Here is a 26,321-nt window from a genome sequence, read left to right on the forward strand (position 1 = left end):
AGTCCTAAGCGTGGCAGGATGTTCAGCACCCCTGTCTCACTCCCCTTCAACGGCAGTAGTGTCTTTCAGACATTGTGACAATCTAAAATGCTCCTCCATATTTGCAAATGCCCCCTGAGTTTGAGAATCCATTCAATGTTTCTTGTACTTACATCACTGATTTGTTTGTTGACTTTTGTGGTACGCAGGTGTTCTGGAGTGTCGACAACTGAGGTAAATTTGTCCTTAGTTTTTTCATAGTTTGTCCTGTACTTGATCTAAATTGTGGAAGAGAAGAATATGTTACCTCTAAGAAGTAGGAGAGAGGGCTTTAAGGAATCTAATTTTCCTCTTGAGAGAGTCCCACAGCAAACAGGATTATTATACAGGCCACAGATGTGGGGGAGGGGGACATGCTTTCTCTTTACATACAGACTGAAAATATTTAACACAAACCTGTATTTGGTAGCTATTGTGTAGTAGAGTGAGCAAGTAAAATAATAATAATAATAATAATAAGTGATAATTTTCATATATTTTATACATGCGGAAACTGAGGCCCCGAGGGGTTATGAGACTAAGCTAAGGGCACATACAGACTGAGTCTCAGAGCCAGTAGCAGACCCTTGTTCTCTGGATGCTAATTAGCAATGATTCACTGACAATACAGGGTGGGCAAATGTAGATTTACGGTTGTTCATATGGAAAATAATATATACAATAATTAATAAATAATAATATAGGAATCAATTCCATGTTTTGTGTACCCACAACTGCAAACTTACTTTTGTCCATCCTGTATGCTACATTGAATATGTGTGACCTCTTAAGCAGTGGTGGGATTCAAATAATTTAACAACCGGTTCTCTGCCCTAAGACCGTTTTAAGTATAAAAAAATGATATACCGAAAGGTAGTTTATTATTTCACGCATTTAATACTTAAATAAGAACAATAAAAAAGGTACACAAAACTAGATTATAAGGAGTTTTAAAATATTATGAAAAAATATTAAATAATACCTGACAAAAACTGTACAAGTTGTCACCCCTTGGTTGTTGGGCACTGTTTCTCTTTACAGTATAAGTTGGTTTACTGAAGTAACTAACACGAGGGAATTAAAGTGTAGTATTTCATCAAAGGTATAATGAGTTTTATGAAATGAGTAAATAAATATTACAAGCATAGTTCCATCATATTTTTTTCACCTATGGATGGAATGAATATTACTACAGGTGCTTAGAAAACACTGTTGCACAGATGAATGTTAAAGAGTAAGGAATGTAAATCTGTGATTTCCACATTGGGCGGCTGCCCGTGCGCCCACCGTAGAGAGAACCCTGATGACAAGTGCCATTTTAACAGCCGGTTCACCAAACTCAACAAAGGAGTAGGTATCGGTTCTACTGAACCGGAGCAAACTGACTGAATCCCACCACTGCTTTTAAGGAATGTTTTCATAGCAAAGATAAAATAGGTGTAAAATTTAAAAATGAGTATATACAGTTTAAAGTATTTATCACTTAAAAAAAATTTATTATTATAATTTCCAAGTAATTTTTTTTTCATGCATATGAACTGTTTCAAGCAGTGCAGATACAGAAAACACAACAAAATTTCATGCACAACTATTTGATATCATATCAGGACAAAAAAAGTGGCTGGTAAATAGAATATTCTTAGCCAGACCTCATCGCCCTCATTTCATGTGTTGATTTGATGTCAAACTAAAGTGATAAACAATTTCCTAATACAAAAGATCAATTAGAAATTTACTTTTGTATGGGAACAATGGCATTTTATTAACATTGTATCTGGTAGTAAAGCAATTATCACCATTTTTTGCTGCTTCAAATTTGCCTTTCAGGATATGATGGAAAGGTGGTTGGTGTGTGCTCCTGCTGACCTTGGAGGAAGGTCATGTTACTCGGCAACGTTGTTAACAAGTGTGTGAGAGTACAGATATGCTGGAAATTACTGAGCAGATTCAGCATCAAACTCAACAGGGGCCATGAATACAATATTCAAAGAGCTGTACTGTAATCTTTGTCTCTCTTAAGTGGTACACTTGTAGTGATTATTGAACAATGGCCAAATTAGATGAAGACATATTTAATATTCAGCTCTTTTAAATGCTGTTGAATCTACTTAATATCCTCAATCTCTTAGAAATCGATTCAGGGAGTAAATATTGAGAAATATAAGTTAATGTTATACTGATTTGGAAATAAAGTTTGGAAAAGTCTCAGTTAATCTTCCTAGGAGTTCTGAAAGTGTCAGGTGACATACAGGTGGTGGCTACTGCATCTTCACCATTAGCCACATCTAGAGTTCATTACAATGAATCAGTTATTTATGCAGCTTTATCATGGGAAGCCAGCTTGGGCAGGGGGCAAGAGGCAGGGGGCAGGGGAAGGACATCAAGGAAAGCATAAAGGCGAACACCCCCAAGGCTTCTAGAGCTCTTCTTCACATCACATCTGAAATTACCTGGCTCCACATGTATGTGTTGTACAGGGCAGTCAACATATCTGGGCGCAGAAGTTCATTACATCCTTGTTTCAGAAGCATCTTGGCACTAGATTTATATTTTCTCTGTTCATGCAAAGAGCAGTGAAGCACAAAAGAGACTTAAGAACGTGGCTCTATATCCCAGTCACCTCTGAGTGAAGAGATGTAGGCAGACACACTTTATGTACTCACATAATACGTGTGGGTGAAGGCACCAAATACATTACAATGCCAAGCAGAATGACTGCAATACTTGCAGTTGACCATTCATAGTCCTTGTGAGTGGGGAATGACATAGCTAGTGCCACCAAAATTCCTTATAGGAAAAAAGATATCACTGGAGAAGAAAAATATGGTAGAAAGTTCTGTCTACTTTTCTTCCATCAATTTGTTTTTGCATTTGCAACTTGGTTTGCAATTTACAATTGCAGGTTATAAACGGGCCTTCCAGAAGAACAAAGGGTGGAAGGACCCAGCTCTTCTTTCCCCTTCACCACAGCACATGTGAGGACACAGAGCATGGACTGGCACACTCAAATAGCTCATGGGCTCTTTGGGTGGCTAGACAGATACTTAGAAACAGGACATCCCAATATCATAGGCAGAACCTATGACATCCTTGCAGCAGACAGACGACATCTCATGAGAAACCTGGAGCACAATCCTGCCTGGGCCATCCAAACAGCCCCATCACAGTACCTGACTGATCTGGTCGCCTGCGATCTTAGCCAGCAGATGTCTAGGCTCATCGACTACCAGGTGGTATTTATCTTTCCGCTGCTCATAATCAGCTCTGTATTTTTTCTGCTCAGACATCAGATCAAATTATAGCAAGAGTACAATTTCAAGACTACACAGAAATGTCCCAAGATAATCACTCCAGAGAGCCAGTAATATGTCATTTTGGCAGATGGACTCCCAAGTCATCCAGAGTAGTAAACACAGGGAGGCAAAGAAAGTCAAGTGAAGGAAGATGGAGAAGGCTGGGGGGGCTAGATGACATTTGTGACCCCAAAGTTGGAGTGCCTTGTGTCTAAACATTTCCCCTTCTACACAGTGATGCCATTCGCAATGTTAGGATTTATGGCACCTTACATTGTGTTTAAAATAAGGCATTGATAATCTATAGGTCTACTATATAAGGCTGTGAGAATAAAAAAGAATATTCATGAAAAATTCTAATAGTCTTCTAATACTAGTTAATTTATTTGATTAGAAAAGAGACCTGGAAATCCATTGTGAATGTGGAAAATAGAAACTATATCAAGACTGTATTCTAGGAAGCCTACTAACAGTAATTCTTCAGAGCTGTCCCACCTGGAAATCTACTGAAAATGAACAAAATCAATTTAACAACAATGAAAAAGTTATATATTGAAATAAATATATCATTGGCAACATTTCCATTTTTTAGGTACATTATGCTAATTTTCTAACATTGTTTTTTAATTTATATAAATCTGTGGAAATCCAAAGACAGGAAATTAAATATAAAACCATCCAAAGGTAAGTTAATTTATAGCTTACTTATTTCAGTCATTTTAGGTTAAATTTAACTTAAATTATTACAAAGACAGTTCCAGGAAAGACTGAGAAGAACATAAAGGAATATTCTGGGTACAAATGGATACTCTCTGCACCAATGGCTGAGTAACGATGGCAATACAATTGAATGCTGAGTCATAACTATCCCCATAGGGGTGACTTTGTAACCTCCATCATTTCTGTGCCATAATAAGGGATACTAAATTAACTTTGAACTTCTATGTCTTCCAAATACACAATATCATGTTTAAAGGAGTTTATCTGATAGTCAACAAAATCCTTTACCCCCTTGCTCTCATCACCCAAAGGCTGTGCTGCCCCACCCTAGTGTGAGCAGGGGTGGTGATGGCTGTGGTTCTCACACCACACACAGTCCCTCCCTTTGTTCTAATTCAGGCTTTTGGCAGGGCCCATCAGATGGTGACTTTATAAGAGTTTTTCCAAATCTTTACCTTGAATCAGCACTTAGAATGGCTTTCCTGTCATTTTATTTATTGGGTTATAATCAAATAACTCTATAGACTCCTTAAAGGAACTGAATAGGTGTAACTGGGTTCGGTCATACATACCTCATTTATCAATTGAGTTGCATACTTGAAATGCCTATTGATTGGACAATCGGCTTCATACTTGAAATTTGACTTCGTTCTTTCAAATACTTCTTTATACTTGTACTAGAGAAAACAGAATGTGGTAACTTGATAGCAGGCTATTATCTTAAAAACAAGACATACCATTTATCTTATCATACAATTGTGACCATTTATTCATGGAGTTAACAAGTAATGACTGAATGATTACTCTGTCTCCCAAGGCAACGAAGGGTATATGCATCTGGGTTTCTTAAAAACTCACCCCAAAGTATATACTTTTATTGAATAGATGACAAACAGATCTCTTTTTCAAATTAGACAAAAATCCAAGTAATTTCTTCCCTTGTTTCTACATATTATAAAGATTATTATTTTACTTTGAAGGTATTATCATGTGGCATTTTTCAAGGCCATTAATTTGAAATTATTTTCCAGTAATTAATTAGATAGTCATATTTTAGGACAGGGGTGGGCTATTATTTAAACCACCACTTATTTTTAAATGGCCCCATGAACTAAGAATGTTGTGTGTATTTGTGTATGTTTTAACAATTTCAAGGAATTGTAAACAAGAAATATGTGACAGAATAAATGTGGCTCACAAAGTCTGGAATATATATTATATGGCACTTTTAAGAAAAGTTGACTGACTCCTATTTTAGAACTCAAAGGAAGCTAATCCAACTGCTTTATTTTGAAAATAGGAAAACGAGGCCATAAAAGCAGTCATTTGCCTCAAGACAGACATCAAGTTTGTGGATTAAAATAATCCCACTTTATATTTGCTACCATGTCCACTCTAACAAGGTGGGTTACCCAGAGACATTATTAATAGGGAGAGAATTCTGACAGTGACATGAGGAGTTGTACTGAAATGATCATTCATCAACTTCCAATAAATGATATAAACAAATGATGGCCACAGTCGATGAGGTCAGTACTAAAACAATTTGAGACGTCATTTTGGCCGAGCCCATCAGATGGTGAACAATTCAGTACGTGCTCCACTACAGGGGCTAGAAGCAGGGATAAGGGTGGCAATATGAAAAGGTTGGATCCTCAGTGCTAATTCTCTTTGTGGGCACTGAAATATGTTAAACGGATGTGGCCATTATTTTGGGGTAGTTATACCTTGCTGTAGAGAGCCTTGTTCTGTTCAGCCAGAGTGAAGTCAGGGGTATCATAGGCATAGCAACCAATGCCTTTAAGCCAGGTCAAATCTTCTTTGTATTTTACCTGGTAGAAGAATATCATCAAGGAGTGGTAAGAATCTATGTCTAAATAGCAATAGGTTAGGACTGATACAAATGGAACAAATAGAAACTGACCACTGAGACATATAGAATAATAAGGTATTATATCAGCTTTTTAAGAGAAGTTTTCAGTAATATGATTTCTGCCCATTTTACGGTATATTTTTAAATAAACATTTTTATTTTTAATACTAATTAAAGCAATTCAGATCTAACAGGTATATTTTCCTAAAGAGAATATCATTAACTTGGCAGCTGTATTTTCATATAGAGAGCTGAAGTATCTTTCTTAGTGAGCATTGTTATGTGTCTTAATTACTTCATGAAGTTGTCTCTTCAATTGACCAAAATAGGTTATTGGTTAGATGAAGTATATCTCTTCTGGACACTCAATATGATATAATATATTTAGAAGAAAAATATAGGTTTATAAATTTGAATATATTTTGTCTCTACCTCTCTCCCAAGTTGAAGTTCACTCACTTATCAATGAGTTTTAAGATTTAAGTATCCATACATAAGAACTAACATTGAGTCAAAGGTTTAATCAGTTTTTATGCAGTGTTTGATCCCCTAAGTCATATGGGCATAAGAATTTATATGTAAAAATGGGAACTTTGAAGACTCACATCACTGATTGCATCAGTGACTGCCCGATGGTGGAAATGCTCTGGGCGATCAGGAATGGACCTCCAGATTCCCAACTGGCTCATGTAGTTCTCCTTGTATTTCACCTGTGGTAAAAACACAAAGACGGGTATAAAATCTTACCCTAGATTCATGTAAAAACGTCTACTTATCTCCAGAAAGTATTAGAAAGGGGAGGATCTTTTTTAAAATTGACGGCGGGTTACTGAGCTGCACCCAAGCAGAAATATGGAGGGACGTACTTTGCTGATGTCGTCGGTGACTTTGCGGTGATAAACAATGTCCAGGGCATCTTTCACAGTGTGGTATTTCCCTTTGGTCTTCTGAAATGTTTCTTTGTAGCGCAGCTGGAAAGGGGAAAATGCACAAGGCCTATGAAGGATTACTGAGTTAAATAACTGAGGTCTTTTAAGCTTGAACTCTCTGGAGTTTTCTCTCTTAGGTTTTCTCATGAATAAATTTAGAAGAGATTTAAAAACTCATTTCAAATCCTAAAAGAGAGAAAGGACATGAAGAAGAACCTAATATAATCTGAGTAAAATATAGAGTTTAGTTCATTATGTATTGATATTGGTTCATTGATTTTGACCAATGTAAGGTGTTAATAGGGGAGAGTAGGCATAGACTGTAAGGCAATTCTGTATTATTTTTCAATTTTTCTGTAAACCTAAACCTACTTAAATAAAAAGTTTCCTTAAATGTAAAACATACAAGCAAAAAGCCCATTTGAGAGGAGGAAAAAAGAACCCAAACGTAACCTTGTTGAGCCCGAGACATAGTGGGGTACTTGGAAGGAGGAGAAAGACTTTGTTTCTAACTTCTGGTATTACAATGTGTTCTCCATGAAGCAGTTCTGAAATTTTATTTCATTGTTTTCTTTATCTTTGTCATATTTCAAGAGACAACAACTCTTACTTTAACCTAAGAATATCATGGAAGCTTTATCCCATCTATATAAGATGGGTACTTTTCCAAGCAGTCACTTCTAAAATATCTTTTCTTTTTGGGTAGCTGAGGAAACACAGGATACAAGATGTCTTTTCTTTAGCTTTGTTCTTCAGATGGATAATCTCATGAGATTGCTTACCTCTACTTGTCAGGATAACCACAGAGGAACGGCTAAACTTAATGCTACGTACCACCCTTGCTACGTTGGACTAGTTTAAAGGTTAGAGTTATTGGTTTGGTATTGACAGAGCCCTAGGCATGGGGCTGTCCAGTTGGGGCATAATGAACTCCAGGGGCCAATTTCACAGGGTGGCCACCCCAAAAGTGGTGATACAGAGGAAGTGTGCTTCAAATTAATATTCAATGGTAACTTTGCATTGATAAAGATGGGGATGTCACAAGGAGACTAAAAATATCTTAAGGGATAGATTTGAAGGGTAGCATATAATTTTCCCAGCTTATATTTGAAGTAAATTGGCACTGTCTCTTTCCAACTAGCAGACTCCTTTCAGCTCCAAATAATAATTTCTAAAAAAATTAGGGAACTGAGATATTGTTCCAATTTGCTGTACCCTCTCACGTTTCTGTTTGGGGATTACTATAATTACTCTAAGATGCCTTGAAATCCCAGAGCTATGTTGCTAAATTGAGGGGTTATGAGATTGATTGAGCTTTTATTGTTTTTTGTTTTGGTTGAGTTTATGTCCCGACATGGCCAGTCCTCTAGGGTTCCCGGTTCTGGCAATGGGTCCATTCACTTACAGTTGGGGTCTGAAACACAAAACTGGTAAGGACTGGCCTTCTACTCTGAGTTTATTAATTTCATGTCTTTGTTGACAGATAACCCCATTACCATTAGCAGGCAGTGTTGTCCTTTATCATGTGATATGGAAGTAAAAGTCTGTCCCTCTTAATTCTAACAAACGTTTCATTTAATCAAGAGAAGAAAGGGAACAAACATTTCCTGAGGAGTAATTAAGAGAACTGCCCCATGTGAGAAACATTGTCTTGTTTAGTCTAATTTAATTATCACAATTCTTATCCTGATTCCACATACAAGAAAACAGTCTCAGAAAAATTAGGTAAGGTTTACAGAGCCATACAGCAGACAGGTGACAGTATCAGGATTTAAAACCATGTTTGGCTGACTCCAAGAACATGATTTTATAGGTAACAACTAGTTATCAAGTAACCCTAAGAACTTCTAGTAAACAATCACAAGAAGGGGTCATTATTCTCCCTAGAAGAGCAATGAGAAGAGTCATAGGCTTTTTGCATCTCTCAACATTACTCTTAGCTACTACTTTGCCTGAATGGTATCGTTTGTGCCTATGTGTTGTTGGGTTTTTTTTTCTTCTTAAGTTTTGGGCTTTTTTCCTGGTCCATGTTGTGGGTCAGGACTTTGAAGTACAGATAAGACTGTAATATCTCCGTTTCTTAGGTGCCAACCTCAGCTCTCCCTATCACAATGGAAGAAAGAAGGAAAGAAGGAAGGGATGCCTACGTCACTGGCGTTCCAGTAAGCCTTCTTCGCTCTGATGAGGACTGGTGTATCTGGAACCGGCGTGTACTTGTCCTTCATCTTTTCATATTGAAACTTGTACTTTTTCTAAGAAATAAAGATAGAAGAGAGAGACAAACTTCAGTTCAATTGCTTTCATTCTTCACAACTCACAACCATGTCACAAATCCTCTCTAGGGACACAATGTACTGTGCTCATTAGGAGAATGGCTCTGCCTTCTGTTCCTGATGCTGCTGAGCCCAGTTTATGAACATGAGCTCTCCCATCAGAGGCAGCAGAGGAAGGTTTTAATGAAGGGTATTTTTCTTCAACTCGGTGCCTTGGTGCCAAATTGCCCACTTACCTCGCTGACCATGTCCTTCACGTCTTTAGCGTGCTTCAAGGCTGTGGTCTGGTTTCCAGCGTGATGATGGGGTCTCTCTTTAGTGGCAAGTTCAACATATAGATACTAGATAATCAGAATAGGGATCGGATGTTATAGAGAGAAAACATTTCTTATTTACTATTCAGTCTTCTTTATTCAGCAGGTGTAAACATATTCACACTCCAGTTGTCTAATAGTCTGTGGCTGAGTATATGTCAATCTAAACCTATATAATAAATAATGCTGATAGAAGAACCAGAGGATTCTGACAGACCCTTCAACATATTTTCCCCCATTTTTTGCCTAAATGCCTGAAATATAGTTTCATTCATCTGTGACAACAGATAGGTCTTATAGAATGAATCAGCAACTTATTTTCAGTACCTAGAGTCCACAGAACTCTCATCCAATGACGGAGGTGTAAAAACTTGAAAAAGAAGACATGGCATTACCCCCTCATGTAGAACAAGACTGTAGTTATGATAACCTAAACAAACATTGCCTCTTGAAATTCATAGGCATGTGATTGCATCAAGGACAACCTCGTGCCAGAGGCTGCTATTGACCAGAAGTGGTCAGGCACACACAACCACTCCTGTGATGCCACCACAGAAGGTTTATGAATCTTAGTTTATTAATCTTACCTGACTCTGAAGCTTCTGCCCTTGCTTGGCTCTTAACAGATCAGGAGTATCAGGAACTGAAGTGAAGACTGACTTCTGCTTCTTGCCTGCAGCTCTGTACACCAGCTGGACATAAAACAGTCATCACCATCATTTCTGCTTCATCAACATGTTCTTTGCAGATGCCTTCATTGCTTACTTCATGGAAGAAGCAGGGGCCCTCCCACTGTAACATTATCAGTTTCTTCTTCCAGTAAACCAACAATTTATTTACCTGCATAGGCTTTCGTTACTTTCCCCCCCTTCTAACAAAATACCTTCTGTAGCCTCTCCAAGATTCAAGCCTCCTGCTGTGATCTTGGTCCCTTCTCTCCTGTCCCTTCCAGGACACTGTTCCAGCTGTTATCCCCTTCTTCTCCATATCTTCAACCCTCTTGTGTTTCTGATCTGCCCACTTCATCTGCAAATGGACTCAAGTCTCTTTCTTCATTAAGCTTTTTCCAACCTCTACCAATGGCCTTGTTTCTCTTTTACAACCAAGCAGCTAAGTGTTTGTTCTTTTTCTTTCTTTTGATTAATTTCTCAAGGCGATAAGTTTGGCTTCCCCCCAACCACTGCAATGAAATCACTCTCAGTAAGATTACCAAAACCTCTATACTTGCCAAATGCAAGAATGCTCCTTTGTAGCAACTGAAACTGCTGAGCAGTTTCATTCTTGAAAACTCTCTTCTCTGCCTTTACCATTCCACCATTCTCCCCTACGTGCTTGGGGAGCAACTTCCTTCTCAGCTTTCTTCTATGGTTCTGCCCTCTCCTGAAGGCTGCTATTCTCTGGAGTCAGGGTTGGCTCCATTCGCCATATATATTCTCCTTGAATGACCTCATTTGTACCAGGGCCTCAACCATTAATTTGAGACCGATTACATCCAAATCTGTGTATCCAGTGTCTTCCCTGAGCTATAGACCCAAACAGAGCAGTGTGCCACTGAAGACATTTAAAAGGACACTACCATGATTAGGGCTCCCAATAGCAGAAATGAAAAAAAGAACAACTTTTGAAATAATTCAGTTTGTAGACTATAATAATAGTATAAGATAGAAGGACTTTCTAATCTATAAAATCAGGTAAACTCTCAGCAGTCCTAGTCATAGATTGAGCAAGTATCAATAGCCTCATCTTATTAAAAGGGGACATAATAAGTAAACGGAGGCAAAGTGAGATCAGCTGACTTGCTTACACATGGTGGTGACTCTCTAGTTAAAGGCAGAGGGGAGATCTTTGCCTAGCATAGTTGCCTAAAAAATGATCCCTAGAGGAACACATCCCTTGTAGTGACAGGTTTGGCATCCTTACCTCACTCAGGTGTGTCTTCAGTTCCTGAACTGTTCTGTATTCTGGAGTGTCAAGCACCACTTTGTATTTGTCTCTCATCTTCCTTGCATTGTCAGTGTACAGGTAGTTAGACTTAAAAAAATACAAAAATAGAAGTTGATTCATCAATTAAGGAAATGCATGTCACGGTCACACATTGTCTTTCAAATGGCCGGTATGTGCAAGTCAAGCTGACCCTCTATGTACTCTGGATGTCTTCCCAGGAGGGAACAAAAACAATTCTCACCGACCTAAGCTCATTGCCTTTCCTAGGAGGCACAGATCAGCTTAACAGGGTCATGATTTGCTCAAGTAGGTTAATGGCACTTTTCCCTTTAAAAGTAGCTGCAGGCCAAGATTCTTTCTGCCCAGCTCCTTGAAGCCACGTGTTGTGAAGACTGAAGGCGGCACTCACCCAGAGCTTCCGCAGGTGCCGAGAACGGACCATGTCGGGAGTGTCCATCAGGAAGCAGCCTATTCCCTTCAGGACCTGCAAGTCCTCTTTGTATTTAATCTGTGTGGCAGAAATAGAAATATAGCTAGTCATGAGCAAAAATAAATCCAGAATAAATAAGACAGAGTAGTGACAAATTTTTATTGATATATCTTTCATTTTAATTCAACACATGCACCTCGTACTCTTAGTTTGCTTGCACACAAGTAAATCACAGATTTTTAAATTTAAACCTTTAACCCTGAGCTGAGGAGAGGACATGCTACTATTTTATTACTGTATCTATGGGAGAAGAGCCTAGATTGAATGAAATGGTCTTTTAAAAGAAGGAAATATCCAATGAGGAAAAGAAAATGGCACCAGAAACTTGCTTAAGGTGGTGAAAGTAGGGATGAACAATAGAAAGGTACTAAATATGACTCGAAACAGGCCACTTAGAGAGTGAAGATGATTCAGTGTTGAATGAAGAATAGTGGCCTTAAATTCTTGTATTTCCCAAGTAGTCCTCTTACCACTGTTTCCAAACCTGGTAAAATGTGGGTTCCTGCTTCCACACTATTTCACCTCCAACTTGCACACTTAGTTTAGAAGTACTTACTGGAAAAGGCTATTACTCAAAGACCACTGGTCGGCTTAAATGCTGAAAGAAGCCAGCCTCCCGGTAAGAGTCTTCCAGAAAGATTCTATGAGATGCTTACGTCACTGGTGATGTCTCCCACATAACGGCAATGGAGCACATGGGGTGTGTATGGCAGTGATATCATGTGGCCTTGCATCTTGAAGAAGTCTGATTTGTAGATCAACTAAAAAAAAAAATGTCCAGAAATATACACATTAGAGACTGAATGGCTGACAATCACCCCTGGGTTCCCTGGCCTGCCTTCTCACCTAAGAAAATACTCACCTCACTGACAGCCTCTTGTGTCTTCTTGACTTGGCGGATTTCAGGTGTATCGGGGGTTGTATGAATCTTGTCCTTTAGTTTGTGGTACAGTTGTCGATACAGCCTCTACATTGGAGGAAACACCATTTCAGGTGGTGAGTGTGGGATATTGACTGATCAAAAGAACATATTTTACCTACAGAGCAATGAGAGGCCTGGCTTGTCATGGTGCAGTGGATAGAGCATGGACCTGGAACACGGAAGTCACTGGTTCAAAACCCTGGTTTGCCCGGTCAAGGGACATACGATAAGCAATCAATGAACAACTAGATACTTCTTGTTCCCCCCCCCCTTCTCTCTGTAAAATCAATAAAAAAAAGAGCTATGAGATGAGAGATTGAGGATATAGAAAATGATTTAGATTATGAACAAAAAAAGAAAATAATATTTTATTTAGGTGAAGAATTTTGAGCACAAAGTCTTCCATTTTCTATCAAATGGTTGAATAGTGGATCAGATATACAAACTAATAGTTCATGTAGAAAACTAGGGTGATGAATGAGATTAAAATACAAATTTATTTATTTTAATTATTATTATTTTTTAAGTTTTATTTTATTTATTCATTTTTAGAGAGGGAGAGAGAGAGACAGAGAGGGAGAGAGAGGAGAGACAGAGAGAGAGAGAAGGGGGAGGAGCATGAAGCATCAACTCCCATATGTGCCTTGACCAGGCAAGCCCAGGGTTTCGAACCGGCGACCTCAGCATTTCCAGGTCGACGCTTTATCCACTGCGCCACCACAGGTCAGGCTAAAATACAAATTTATTAAAGATTTTTTAATTCAAATGTCAAAAGATGAAATTAATCTGCATTATAATTTATGAGTCAGAGTTTTTACAGTGGCATTTTTTTTGACAGAGACAGAGAGTCAGAGAGAGGGACAGATAGGGATAGAGAGACGGGAAGGGAGAGAGATGAGAAGCATCAATTCTTCATTGCAGCACCTTCATTGTTCATTGATTGCTTTCTCATATGTGCCTTGACCAGGGGGCTACAGTAGAGTGAGTGACTCCTTGCTTAAGCCAGCATCCTTGGGCTTCAAGTCAGCGAACTTTGGGCTCAAGCCAGCAACCATGGGGCCATGTCTATGATCCCATGCTCAAGCCAGCAACCCCATGCTCAAGCTGGTGAGCCCGTGCTCAAGCTGGCAACCTCAGGGTTTTGAACCTGGGTCCTCCGTGTCCCACTTTGATGCTCTATCCACTGTGCCACCACCTGGTCAGATTACAATGGCATTTCTAAATATAGAAAAACATTGTCATGGGATACCAGTATCAAACTGTGACAAAGAAGACCCCTTTACTATTTGCTGATGTGTAAATTTATAGCTGAAATACAATAAATTTTTAATGCATTTCAAACAAAGCCATAGTCTTTGAAACTCAGTATTTTCCCCACAGAATTAGAATTCACAGTACCTCACTGGTAACATCGTTGACCCTCCGGACATTGACAAATGGAACATCATTGGGGCCAAGTGTATACCCATTTGCCTTGATGTGTTCATAAACTTCTTTGTACTTGAACTGCAAAGTAAAAGTCAGGATGAGATCACAGATGGGTAAACAAAGAGAAGAATCACATTTCTCAAATAGAAAAGAGCTGCCACTTTCACTTGAAGATTATTCTCTAAGCATAAGGAAAAGTCATTGACAAAATTTCAATAATCTGAATCTTGAAAATTATTTTGTTGGCTAATAAAGGCAGGTCCAGAAAGCAATAAAATTTAAGGTTGCCTCAATGAAATCTGTTTGTAGGGAGGCATAAAAAAATGCAAAAAGCACTTATATTTTTAGCCTCCATATGGCCAGTAAATTAAGAAATGCAAAGAAGAAGTAGGAGAATATTTCAAAGACTGATGAATAGCTTTACGAATTGATATTGGATCCTGCTTGGCCAGCCATTTGATTCCAGGACTCTGATGGGCAACATGGAAGGGACATCCCAGTGGAGGCCTTAGCTGGTTTGCACTGGTTCGGTAGAACCGGTTTGGTGAACTGGTTGTTAAAATGGCACTGGTAATCAGGGTTCTCTCTAAGGTGGGCGCCTGGGCAGCTGCCCAATGTGGAAACCACCGATTTACATTCCTTACTCTTGTTTAACGTGCATCTGTACAACAGCGTATTCTAGGCGCCTGTAGTAATGTTCATTCCATCCACAGGTGAAAAAGGTTGCTAGTGAGGATGCCAATCAGAAGCAATATGGAAATATCTTAAATAACAGCTTTATTGTTTTTTGTCCAGGTATTATTTAATATTTTTTCATTAATATTTTAAAACTCTTTCTTATAAAATAATCTAGTTTTGTGTACCTCTTTTATTATTTTTATTTAAGTATTAAATGCATGAAATAATAAACTACCTTTCGGTATATTGTTTTTTTATACTTAAAACAGTTATTAGGGCAGAGAACCGGTTGTTAAGTTATTTGAATCCCACCACTGGGAGAGCCTATTCTTCAGCTGATAGTTTGTGTATATGGTCTACAGGCTAGAATCACTGGGATAAACAAAACTTTCCTAGGCTTTGTCCTTCAGGTGAATGGTGTCAAGTCCCAATGTGGCAATTTTAACATAATCAAATGTCAAAATAACCTGGAGATGTTTTTCTCTGAATATATGTACTCTAATTGATCAGTGTCAACCTGTTAAAATTAATTGTCTAAATAAAATTTAAAAAAATTTTAAAATAAATAACTAAATAAAAAGTGGGGAAGGTTGGTATCAGAGCTAACGCCTAGGCAAGCTACAGGTAGTAAGAGCCTACCTATTCCTCTGAGCTTTCTGTGAAATGGGTACAGAGGGTAAGCAGTGAGGCAAGTACCTGAGCCAGCAGCCAAACAAGAAGTTCTTTCCTTGCACAGAAATGTACAGTGATGTATCTTTTTCAATGGAACATTGCAGGAGGAAGACAATACTATTGTCACACATCAGTAGTGAATGTGTGATTTAAATTTCCAGTACATGGCTCGGGGATCGTTCAGGATGCTTTTGTGCCAAAGCCAGCAGAAGTAGAAGCACCACGGCAGCCATGAGACCCAAGCCGAGGTAACTGAGTCACGCAGGTGTCATCCCACAGAGGTTCTATGTTAACACACTGGGCTGTGCCCAACTAAAGGAGCACGCCAATTCCACAGCACCCTTGGGAAACGTGCTGTCTCCCTCCTCTGCTCTTATCATTGTATCAGTTGAGTCTTTGGGGTGGGATGGGGGTTGAGAATGGGCTATTAGTGAATATTAGCGCCCACTCCCACTTCAGACCACATCTTAATGCGGAGGAGAGCACTCACATAACTGCTCATGTACTGGGCATCCTTGGAGTGTTTGAAGTGAGGAGTGTCCACGGGAAGGCTGTATCCAGTAGGCAGGGAGCGCTTGCCAGCATCTCGGTACATGTTCTGCCGAATGAGGAGGAAAGGGTCAAACGACGTCTACATCAGATAACTGACCTATGTTAAACAAGCTCCATCCAGCTCACATGAGGTTTCCAATTAAAAACTTAAAGTACTTACCGGTATGCTACTGAATTGGTTTCAGAAAGAGATAAAATAAGTTCTGAGAGTTAAGAAATTATCAAATTACTCTTAATCAATTGTTTTTGAAAAAGAGCAATGAATATGGAGACTTACAGAAATGGATTCTTCTATGCTTCTGAACATAAGCCTAACTGGCTTCATGGCAATGAGCAAGGATTGGGATAAGCAGAGAAAACTGGTTGCCAAGTGCTATCTCTGTTCATAACCACACTCTTAGGTGATATTCAAGCTGGCATCAATCTCAGAGGAAGTCATAATTATAAAGCACATCTTTGGAATCCCATCTTTCTCTATAAACACAGCTTCAGTGTCAGACTAAGACATGGGCAAGATGCTTTTATTCCTGGCAAAAGTCAGAAGGAGTTTCTACCTGTGACCTCAGTCTGTCTCTCAGGGGAGGGAGCTACAAGAGTAAAAACAGTATTAAAAATATATTGTATATATATATATATTTTATGTGAGAGGAGGGGAGATAGCGAGGCAGACTCCTGCACAGACCCTGACAAGAATTTACTTGGCAACCCCACCTAGGGCCAATGCTTGAGTATTAAGCTCTTTTTAGTGCCTGAGGTCAATATACTCCAACAGAGCTATCTTCAGCACCTGGGCCACACTCAAACCAATCAAGTCACTGGCTGCGGGAGGGAAAGAGGCAGAGAAGGGGTAGAGTGAGGGGTATTTAAAATATTAAAAATCAAATTACTTCAATATAGGATAGTACTAAAGGTTTGAAAACAAAATAGCAGCATCAGGTAAAACAAAATAGAGATATTAAATGTGCAAGTGGAATCCACATTCTTTCTTGTCTGAATTTCAACAGCAATTTCTAGTTTTATCTATTATCTCTTATTGTTAATAGAATTTTATGATTATATGCCTCATCTTTGCCATCTTGATTTTAAGCTTTTTGAGAACAGAGATATTAGAGTGGCCTTTTTTGTAACTTGTAAACATTGCTCTAAAAATGCCCATTGTTTGCTTAAAATGATGAACTAGCCAGACGAGAAGGAAAACAGGCTATGCCCTTAAAATTTTTTTTTTTTCTTACCATAACTCATGTGACTGGAACAGCATGTACAGTATGGAACAGGTCAGGCTAAGAGGCTATGCAAGCTGAGGTATCTTCTAGAGAAGCCAGTGACCTGGCCCTTGTAAGCTGCACCCAGAATACTCGCCGGGCACTTTGTAAGGTTCTCACTGCTCACCTCACTCTGGAGCTTATTTGCATAAAGAGCCCGGTCCAGATCCACAGTTGTTGTAGTTGGAGCCACTTTGCCTCTGACACTGTGCACGTAGTCGTAGTGGTAGACAGCCTGGGTGCAGAGAGAAGCAGAAGGAGTTGGTCTGGACTAATGGCAGCATTGATAGAAAGCAGCAAAGTGAATGGAAACCCAAGACACACACTCTCTCTCTCTCTCTCTCTCTCTCTCTCTCTCTTGTAAAGGGTTGCCTGCTTCCCTTTGTGTGGAGAATTCTAGATGATAGACTACTGTGACTTGTCAGTAAAATCAGAGCCAGGGTGTGGACCCCACACTGAGAAATAACTGGAAGAGTTGGCTCAGGCATAAGAAGAGGAAGAGTGGTCATTATACCACTACATGTTAAAAAATATTTATAATAGGTCTCATGTTGTAACTCACTGGTGGGATGGTATTTATTTATTAACCTGTGGGGTTCATTAAAAAATGGGCAGCTTCATGCTTGTCCTTCCTGCTTTATACCAGGCATCATAGTGGGCGCTGTTCATCCATTTCCTCATTGTACAGATGAGGATGCTGAGGCTTGGAGGATGATGTGCTTGCTTTTCCTTAGCTTCATCCACATCCCTAACTTCAGAGCCTGCTGCCTCCTCATTCCACTTTAGTTGGCTCTAAGTTATTAGAAGGTCTTGACAGGGACACATAAACCATTGCTCTTGATACAAGTTTACAAAAAGCAACTTTGCAATCTCTGAAACAACTAGTATTTTAAAAGCTTATTACAATCCTACCCCAGGGAGCTACTTGAGCACATCAAGTTTTTAGGAAGCAAGAGCAAAATCTTTTATTTTTGTTTTTCAATTATAGTTGACAGTCAGTGTTGATTTATATTAGTTTTAGGTGAAGAGCAGACTCTCAAGTAGCTTCTCAGGCACCAATTCTGGTTTCCCAGTGAGAAAAGGCCAGTCACTGCCCACACTTCTGCTATTGCTGCTTGTATTGAATGGTGGTCCCTATCTGTACTTCTGCTCATGGTAACATCCCCAAGGGCACTTACATCACTTATTTGTTTCCTGCTTTGGACAGCCTGGACGTAGACTGGAGTATCAGTGACCAAATGGTAGTCATTCCTCGTTTTTTGAACTTGAGCTTTGTACTTGATCTGCCAAGAGGAAGAAAATAAGCCTGTGTTAGACCATTCACTATGTTAGAAATTGCTAGTTTTCACAGTAGGATTCTTTTTTAACTCATGGTTTTTACATTCATTAGTACTTATTTAACAGACCAGGATGTGCTTAAAGTTTTTGACAATCAGCATAACCAATGCTTACAGTCATTTGGAACTTCTAGAGTCTTCTAAGAGGTTTGACAATTGCTCTTCTAAGAATGTTTAAGCTTTCTTACTAAAATCTTGATTATGGTATTAATTTGCCCAGCAAATTCTCTCTTTACCAATAGAACCTGTCTATAGCATCAAAAATTTCTAACAAATGAGATTTTCCTATAGTGACAATCACTTGCTCATTAATGTATCCAAAAATAGCCCAAAGGGCAGAGAGGAGAGCCATGTGTCCCTTCTCCCCCAGAACACAACAGGCTAGCTTAACTGCGTGTCGACCAGGAGTGCTGTATGCACTCCTGAGAAATGGCTGCTTTCTATTCCTCATCATCTTCCTTTAGCTCAGCCATCCTCACCACCATTTAAGACACATCTGGTCTATGACAATGTCCTCAGTTTACATACTCTCGTCTTGACTCTAGACTACGTAAAGAAGAAAACATACATAACTGCCCCCCACCCCAATATAAAGGCACACTCACATCATTGCGCAGGTCGTAAGCATGCTTGGCATGGAGGATTTCAGGAGTGTCCCAGACATAGCAACCAATGCCTTTCAACCAGTTGAGGTCATCCTTGTACACAATCTACAGAATCGAAACAGATGAAGGGGATTGGCAAAGTAAAATTTGACCATAACTTTAACACCAAAGACATGGGCACCTTCAGGACTGAGGTTGACTTTGTGGAATGAAAAGCAAAAGGCACTATGCAATGAGGTCAAGGGTGTCATGCAGACATTGGCACACAGAGCCCTGCTTCCAGGGAAACCTTTGAATTCTAATTGAACCCACGGGTCTGTAGGAAAGCAATACTGGAAAAAGGCTGAGGTGAAGGAATAGGCTAGTCTGCTTCTCCTCAGGGTGGGCCTGTGGGGCTGGGTGGGGTGGCCCTTCATAAGCAACGAGCTTACATCGCTGATCTGATCTGTGACACTCCTGACGTGATTGTTGATTTTCAAGTCGGGGTGGCAAATCCACTCATGGAGGCGTAGACGGTAATCAATTTCACTGACTTTCTTCTGAGAATCCTTGGCAGTAACCATCTCTACCATGTCGGGCACAATGTGGATTTTCATCTTGTTCTTTTCATATGCTGATTTGTACAGGCGCTGTGAAGTTCAAATGACATGCCACTTAGAAAATTGTGTACAGAATCATGGCAATATATGACTTCCTTATACAGCGGAGAAGTCAGGATGACCAGCTTACAGCAATCAGCTGGGGGCAGGGCAGGGACTGGAGCTTTCTGACACCTTCTATACATTTCTGTGGGCAGAAGAAGCAGCCCGGGCTGAAATAAGCCCTAGCTTCCTCAGATGTGCACAATCAGTGCCATATGCATTATTTAATAAAAACCATCCTCATTTAGAATGGATGACTACAGTATTTGGCTTCAATTTGAAGGAAGGCCTTCAAGATTACTTACATCAATGTTGAACTTGCCAACTCTGAGACATCGCTCTGTGTTTGGATCGTCTTCAACGCTTCTTGGTAAAGTGTAAAGAGCTTTGAACTTTTCATATTCTTCCCGATACTTTACCTACAGAGAGAAAGCACAGAGGAAGACACATAGTTTGGGAGAGTAACGGATCTATGTTGTTATAAGAGCATGAGACTTAATAGGAAGAACCCATCTCTGAGATCTGGTCAACTTGGGGTCACCGCTTCTGTGAATTCCTTTCTTCACCTGTGCACACAGGTAGAGGTACAGTAGTCGCACCTGCCACAGGTTATCTTGAGGCTTAGTTCAGACTAGATCTCAAAGAACTGTTTAAGCTGTAGAGAGCTATAAAATTTCAGTTACTGGTCTAATAACTATTATTATATTAATAATAATTTTAGTATACATTGGTATAAAAATGTATGTAATACTTTTATACCAATATTAGTACTGTATTGCTACTACAACTAACTCATTTCAAAGATTATGTAATTTTTTAATCTCTTGTGATCATAGCTTTTTTTCTTAATCGTAAGTGAGAGGAAAAAGGTGTTTTTCAGGAATTTCTTTGCTTTTGACAAGTCTGGTACTTAAGAGACACAATCTTTGAGTTTTACTTCCTATAAGTTTTTCCAAAACTACAATGCAATCAATATCTATGAGAAAACCAACTTTTAATTTATAAATTGTATTGCTTATTAATTAATGCTGCATGATTTCATGAAGTAGGAGGCAAGGCCCTTTCGGAGACTAGGATACAAACTCCTAGCACACGATAAAATAATAATTCTTTCCCAACTCAGAGGCCCACCTCTCAGTAAAAATAATGGGAGATGAGAGTATTTGTGTTAGAATTCTTGCAAAGTTCTTCACTGATTAGAAACCAACCAAAATTCACATCCGAATTTTCCAGAACATTAACTCACATACTCCTTACATCTAACCCAATTATAAGATTGCTCAATTATAAAGAAGATAGTATCCAAAGGTACCTTTAAAAAAAACTACTGTTGGAACCCTCCTATTAAAGGATTAATTTCTCTGTGCCCCACCTTGCTCCAAAAATGAGTTGCCAAGAATCCTGCCTTTGTAACTTTTTTCATGACTTTAAAAGAACAAAAAAGTCTCTGCTAAATTATCTAAACTTTTATCTACAAACTTTCTGCTCCCAAATGAAATGTTTGCTCCTTTGCGCTAGTCTGTTTGCAGTCTTCCACATTTCATATTTAATATAACAAAGTCTTTTTTTTTAAACTATGCATCTCTAGGTCCATTAGATGGCAGTAAAATCAATATACTAGGTCACTATCATTTGAAATGAATAGAATAGAATTAAAATGGTCAAATTTCATTGTCTTTATTGTAGCAGTAAGTACTCTTATCTAAAACATTTATGTTAGAGGGAACTCAAATAAACTTCAGGTGTGTGTGTGTGTGTGTGCATGCATATGTGTTAATGTGCAATATAAAATAAATTTCTCACTGTGGGTATTAATGAAAAAAAAAGTCTTGAGAAATACCGGTCTAAAATATTATATAAAATATTCAAAATTAAGAGGAAAAAGTTTCTGAAAGAGGTAAAGTTCTTGGAAGTGAACTGGGTTTGTTAGAACTGCAGTGAAGGTTACAGGAAATTTTATAATAAATGGTTTTACTTAAGAACATTTTAGGCATAAAAGGTTAAAGAGCATAAGACTTTATAGCATATTTAAACAGCTTATGTGGTTTAGGATTTTTTATTATCACAGCTATCGCTAAGGAGCTGTGCTTTACAAAAGTAGAATTTCAAAAGACTCAAAGAATTTTATGTTTCATGGTTATAAAGATAATCATTTACTTTTTAATCATTTATTCAAGGATGACGCAATGACTAGTTACCACAGTCGCTGGGTTATTTTTGTACTACCACCCACATAATTCTATTGAAAAAGAGTCCGTTTTGTGTGGTATGTTATGTCTTCCATCTAGCCCCACTTCTGGCTGAAACAGTATGTCCATCTATGTCATTTGCAAGCAACCGGCCTAAAAGGCTACATCTGCATTCTTCATACGAGTGTTTGTGATTCTCCCTGGACTTCGGGGCCCTCAGGAGGAAGACGTGAGCGCACAGAGATTGTGATGCCTGTGCATCTGGAACTACTTGCTCACGGCATACTCCTCCGAAACTGTCGGGGGTACTTCTGGGCAACATATGTATCAGCCAGAAGAATCCTGGGAGTGGAGAGCAGGGGAGGGCAGAGAGTGGGTGGAAGGCTATCACATTTGCACTTGACTTACACTGCTGACCAGGTCCTTCTGGTTCTTGGCGTGTGTCAGGGACATGGTGCTAGAAGGCAGGATGTAGCTGGTGGCTTTCACTTTTTCCCAGGTCTCCTTGTACAAGTTCTGTAGGGGTTAAAAACCTTCTTGTGAGTATGAAAAAATACATTCTGATTATCTTCTGAGCAGCAGATGTTTTCCTCTCTGTTTCTGCCCTTCTCAGTCATTTCCTAACAACCACCGATTGTCTCACTCTGTGGATCCAAGGGCCCCTAAGGGAATAACTGGTTTAATGCCACAGCCATCCTCTCATAGTCCGTTATTTTGTTCTCTCCCATAGTATTTAACACAGTTTGATAGGTACCAGAGTTTTTGATGCCATATCAATTCTCCATAGATCTAGGAATTCCTGGAGGGTGAAAAACACTAACATTTTAAAAAAACACACCTCTTTACCCCCTCCCCACTTTTATGTAGCTAGTGGGAGCTCAAAATACATTTGTTTCCACTCCTACGTATTTCTCCAGGAGAAAAGAAAACTTATGCATACACAAAAACCTATATGCAAATATATAATACATAGCAGCTTTATTCATAATTGGAAAAAACTATAAACAACTCCAATTCCTTTAATGATAAATGGATAAACAAACTGTAGTATGTGCATGCAATGGAATACCATTCTGTAATAAAAAAATAAATAAACTAGTGATTTATGCAGCAATGTGCATAATGCATAAATTACTGTATAATTCCATTCACATGACATGCTGGGAAAGGTAAAACTTTGGGGATAGCAAACATCTCTGTGGATGCCAAGAGAGAGGAGAGGGCCAGCAAGAGAGAAATTCAAAAGTGATGCAGAATTTTTCTGTATCTTGACTGTGGTGGTGAATACATGACTTTAAGGTATTTATAAAAAGCCACAATACTATATATTACAAATAGTGAAATTTACTGTATGTAAATTAAAACAATCAGAATGAGGGAGGGGACTAAAATGGAATACAAACTTTAACAAATAAATCTAATTGTATCACAAATGCATAACAAGACTACAGTGAAGGAAGTGGGGAAGAAAACTAATATATTTTGAAAAATGGTATTTTGACAAGATACTCTAAGGCTATCGACAAAAAAAACTATACAGAATATTGTGCTCTAGTTAGGAAATTTGATTCTGACAGGGATATAAGCTAGCAATTCTGAAATGTTTGATGTGCATACCAGAGTTGCACAGATAAGTAAATATATCATAGGGTCCAGAAAAAAAAACTGGACGAAACTTTGGGAGTAAAGTGCCTATCCTTATTTTCTTATGGTCTCTAAAAGGATGGAAAGGTAACTCAAATGAAAGAGGAAGAAAGCTCAACTCACGCTGCTGTAAAGATTCTTCAAATTCCTGGTTCTGTCATAATCCACTGTTTCTAGTACCGTTGTATATTTGTCTTTATTCTGATGATAATTTTCTTTGTACCTCACCTACAGTAAAAAAAAGATGGGTTATTCTTTTCTGTTTGAAATGATGTAAAGACAAATAATGGCTTGTTAAGACAAGAGGGACGCACCTCGCTGGCATTGATGCCGCTTTGGAGAGCAGTCACGTAAACTGGAGTATCTGTGACCATACTGTAATTTTGGAAATTTTCTTTGCCTGCTGCCGTGTATTGTAGCTGTGAAGAAAACCAAAAGTCAATCTCAGATGGTAAGATCCAGGTCTGCCGTCAGCGTCAGCACTTTGTGCCAACTTAGATGTGCCCTTATTTTTAGTCTGGGTTTCTGGCTTTAATCCTAACAGAGAGACTACTATTGTATAGTTCTGCAGGTTTTGTATATTTGTCAAAACTAATTAGTTTCTCTTGACCAAGATTGAGGTCTGGATCTTTTTTAGGTTCCCCTGTTTATTTTGTTGTCTCTTCCACGCCTATACTCCGCCCTGGACAGCAGCCCCTCAGTTTCGACATTCCATTAGTCTGCCCTATCAGAGCTGAACCACATGCTGGGAAATTTTCCAAATAGCTATTTTTTTTACCTTAAAGCATATCTATTTACGGTCAAAGTATGCATTTGCATTCTACTATCTATAAGTTAACCTGGTCAACTAAGGTATCAATGCTTGAGAGTCATTTACTATGGAACACCTCCAGATACTTTCTGTTAGAAATGTCTAATGCCTTCAATTACTGAGAGACTCAAACCCTAAGGCCCAACATCAGAGCAGGGCACTAGGAGAGGTTCTTACTGGGCAGTGGATCCTGGTTCCCTTTGATCATGCACTGTTAGAAAGCTTTCTCTACCTGGGCTCAGGGACAACCTTGCCAAAACGCCACTGACAGCACCATAGAGTCCATTAATCCACAGCGAATTAGTCCTTTTAGAATGACTGGCTCACCTGACTCTGGAGTTCATACGATTTCTTGGCTTGGAGGATCTGGGGTGTATCCCAAACATAGCATCCAATGCCTTTCAGCCAATTCAAGTCATCTTTATACACATTCTGCAAGAAAGAAGGAACAGTGAAAGACAATAGGTATCAAATGAATTTACAATCGAACGTTTTGATGATTTCATATCAGCTCTTGTCTGTGCTTGGTGCTTAATGGTCATAGGGAGGGCTTCTCAACAGCTGAGGGGTCTTTAATGCTCTGGCCTGAAGAAGCTTAGGAGGAAAGCAATAGCTAAGTGTTAGTCTAGTGTTGAACAAACTAAATATTGAACATAGGTGTCCATGGTCCAGATGGACTTCTTACACCAAAAATGGTTATAGATGTCAGTTTGTAATGAAGAAGAGCAGGGTTAATTAGAACCTAGGGGGCAGGGGAGCCAAGGCAGGGCTGGGTGAAGCCTGTGATTAAGTCGAGTTGCAGAGAAGACATACATCGCTCAAGATCTCCTGTGCGTTCCGGGCCCGTATAACGCTGGGTTCTTCTGGAAGCGATGTCCACTGGTGGAAGTAGTGTCGGTACTCCAGGTCACTGAGGATGTACTGGCACTGTTTGGCCAGCACGTGGTTCATCATGTCATTGGGGATATGAATATTTGCTTTGGTGTCCTCGTAATTTTTTCTGTAGTTCAACTAAAGAATTAAAAAAAAAAAGACAAAAATAAGAAAGGAAAATGTAAATTATCCGGCTCAATCTCTTAATTTTATCTCCAATATAGATCAATACCTTTAGAATAGACTAAGGTTAAACAAATATACTTTAGTATATTCTTTTTAAAAATTTCCCATCCTTTTATAACACAGGGTAAGCAGCGGCCTTGTCAAATGCAGAGCCATCACTGGTGGTGAAGGCGGGAGGGAAGGGGGAGTCCAAAGCCATCGAAGCCACACAGGCTCACTGCAGGGGCGGGGGAAAGTCTCAGGACTTGCTCCTCCCTCCCCACCCCTCCCCAGCTGATCTCAAACCAAAGGGCAGGGCAGAAACAAAATTAAAGTGAACTTTGCTTACTGCACTCCTCATCTTTTGGAAATCCAGACTGTGAACCACAGCAGGGAACTCGCTGATTTCCTTTCCAGCCAGGTAGTGACCCTTCTGCTTCTCATACGTCTCTTTGTATTTAAGCTGTGAAGTGGGAACAGTGAGAACCACTGGGAGGTTCTAACCAGCCCTCGCTCCCCAATAAAGATGCTGAAATCTGTGAGAGGACAGAGTCCTACCGACCTCACTGTTCACAAAGTCAGCGTTTTTGGCTCCGACGATGGGGATGTAGCGCTCATCCAAGGTATAGCCATAGGCCTTGGTTCCCTCCCAGGCCCCTTTATACAAGATCTGGAACAAAGACATGGG

General features: G+C 39.2%; 1 protein-coding gene across 27 annotated transcripts in view; it reads right to left on the reverse strand.

The window, feature by feature from the left end:
- The window catches only part of NEB (nebulin), a 207,437-nt gene that overhangs the window by 46,808 nt on the left and 134,308 nt on the right, over window positions 1–26,321 (reverse strand). For 25 of the 27 annotated variants that reach the window (XM_066346075.1, XM_066346074.1, XM_066346072.1 and 22 more), the window contains 27 exons: window positions 26,196–26,303; window positions 25,983–26,096; window positions 25,409–25,606; window positions 24,923–25,027; window positions 24,099–24,203; window positions 23,908–24,012; window positions 22,549–22,656; window positions 20,257–20,370; window positions 19,742–19,939; window positions 19,311–19,415; window positions 18,547–18,651; window positions 17,496–17,603; window positions 16,045–16,152; window positions 14,175–14,282; window positions 12,717–12,821; window positions 12,511–12,615; window positions 11,774–11,872; window positions 11,341–11,451; window positions 10,008–10,112; window positions 9,343–9,447; window positions 8,981–9,085; window positions 6,771–6,875; window positions 6,510–6,614; window positions 5,759–5,863; window positions 4,604–4,708; window positions 2,469–2,573; window positions 153–257 (listed from right to left, as the gene is read on the reverse strand). In XM_066346075.1, the coding sequence (XP_066202172.1) occupies window positions 153–257; window positions 2,469–2,573; window positions 4,604–4,708; window positions 5,759–5,863; window positions 6,510–6,614; window positions 6,771–6,875; window positions 8,981–9,085; window positions 9,343–9,447; window positions 10,008–10,112; window positions 11,341–11,451; window positions 11,774–11,872; window positions 12,511–12,615; window positions 12,717–12,821; window positions 14,175–14,282; window positions 16,045–16,152; window positions 17,496–17,603; window positions 18,547–18,651; window positions 19,311–19,415; window positions 19,742–19,939; window positions 20,257–20,370; window positions 22,549–22,656; window positions 23,908–24,012; window positions 24,099–24,203; window positions 24,923–25,027; window positions 25,409–25,606; window positions 25,983–26,096; window positions 26,196–26,303 (3,054 nt within the window). Of the gene's footprint in view, window positions 1–152; window positions 258–2,468; window positions 2,574–3,188; window positions 3,294–4,603; window positions 4,709–5,758; window positions 5,864–6,509; window positions 6,615–6,770; window positions 6,876–8,980; window positions 9,086–9,342; window positions 9,448–10,007; window positions 10,113–11,340; window positions 11,452–11,773; window positions 11,873–12,510; window positions 12,616–12,716; window positions 12,822–14,174; window positions 14,283–16,044; window positions 16,153–17,495; window positions 17,604–18,546; window positions 18,652–19,310; window positions 19,416–19,741; window positions 19,940–20,256; window positions 20,371–22,548; window positions 22,657–23,907; window positions 24,013–24,098; window positions 24,204–24,922; window positions 25,028–25,408; window positions 25,607–25,982; window positions 26,097–26,195; window positions 26,304–26,321 lie in introns of all 27 variants that reach the window. The other 2 variants (XM_066346076.1, XM_066346049.1) reach the window with 2 other exon arrangements.

Source organism: Saccopteryx leptura, chromosome 7 (assembly GCF_036850995.1).
Source record: "Saccopteryx leptura isolate mSacLep1 chromosome 7, mSacLep1_pri_phased_curated, whole genome shotgun sequence".
Lineage (NCBI taxonomy): Eukaryota > Metazoa > Chordata > Mammalia > Chiroptera > Emballonuridae > Saccopteryx > Saccopteryx leptura.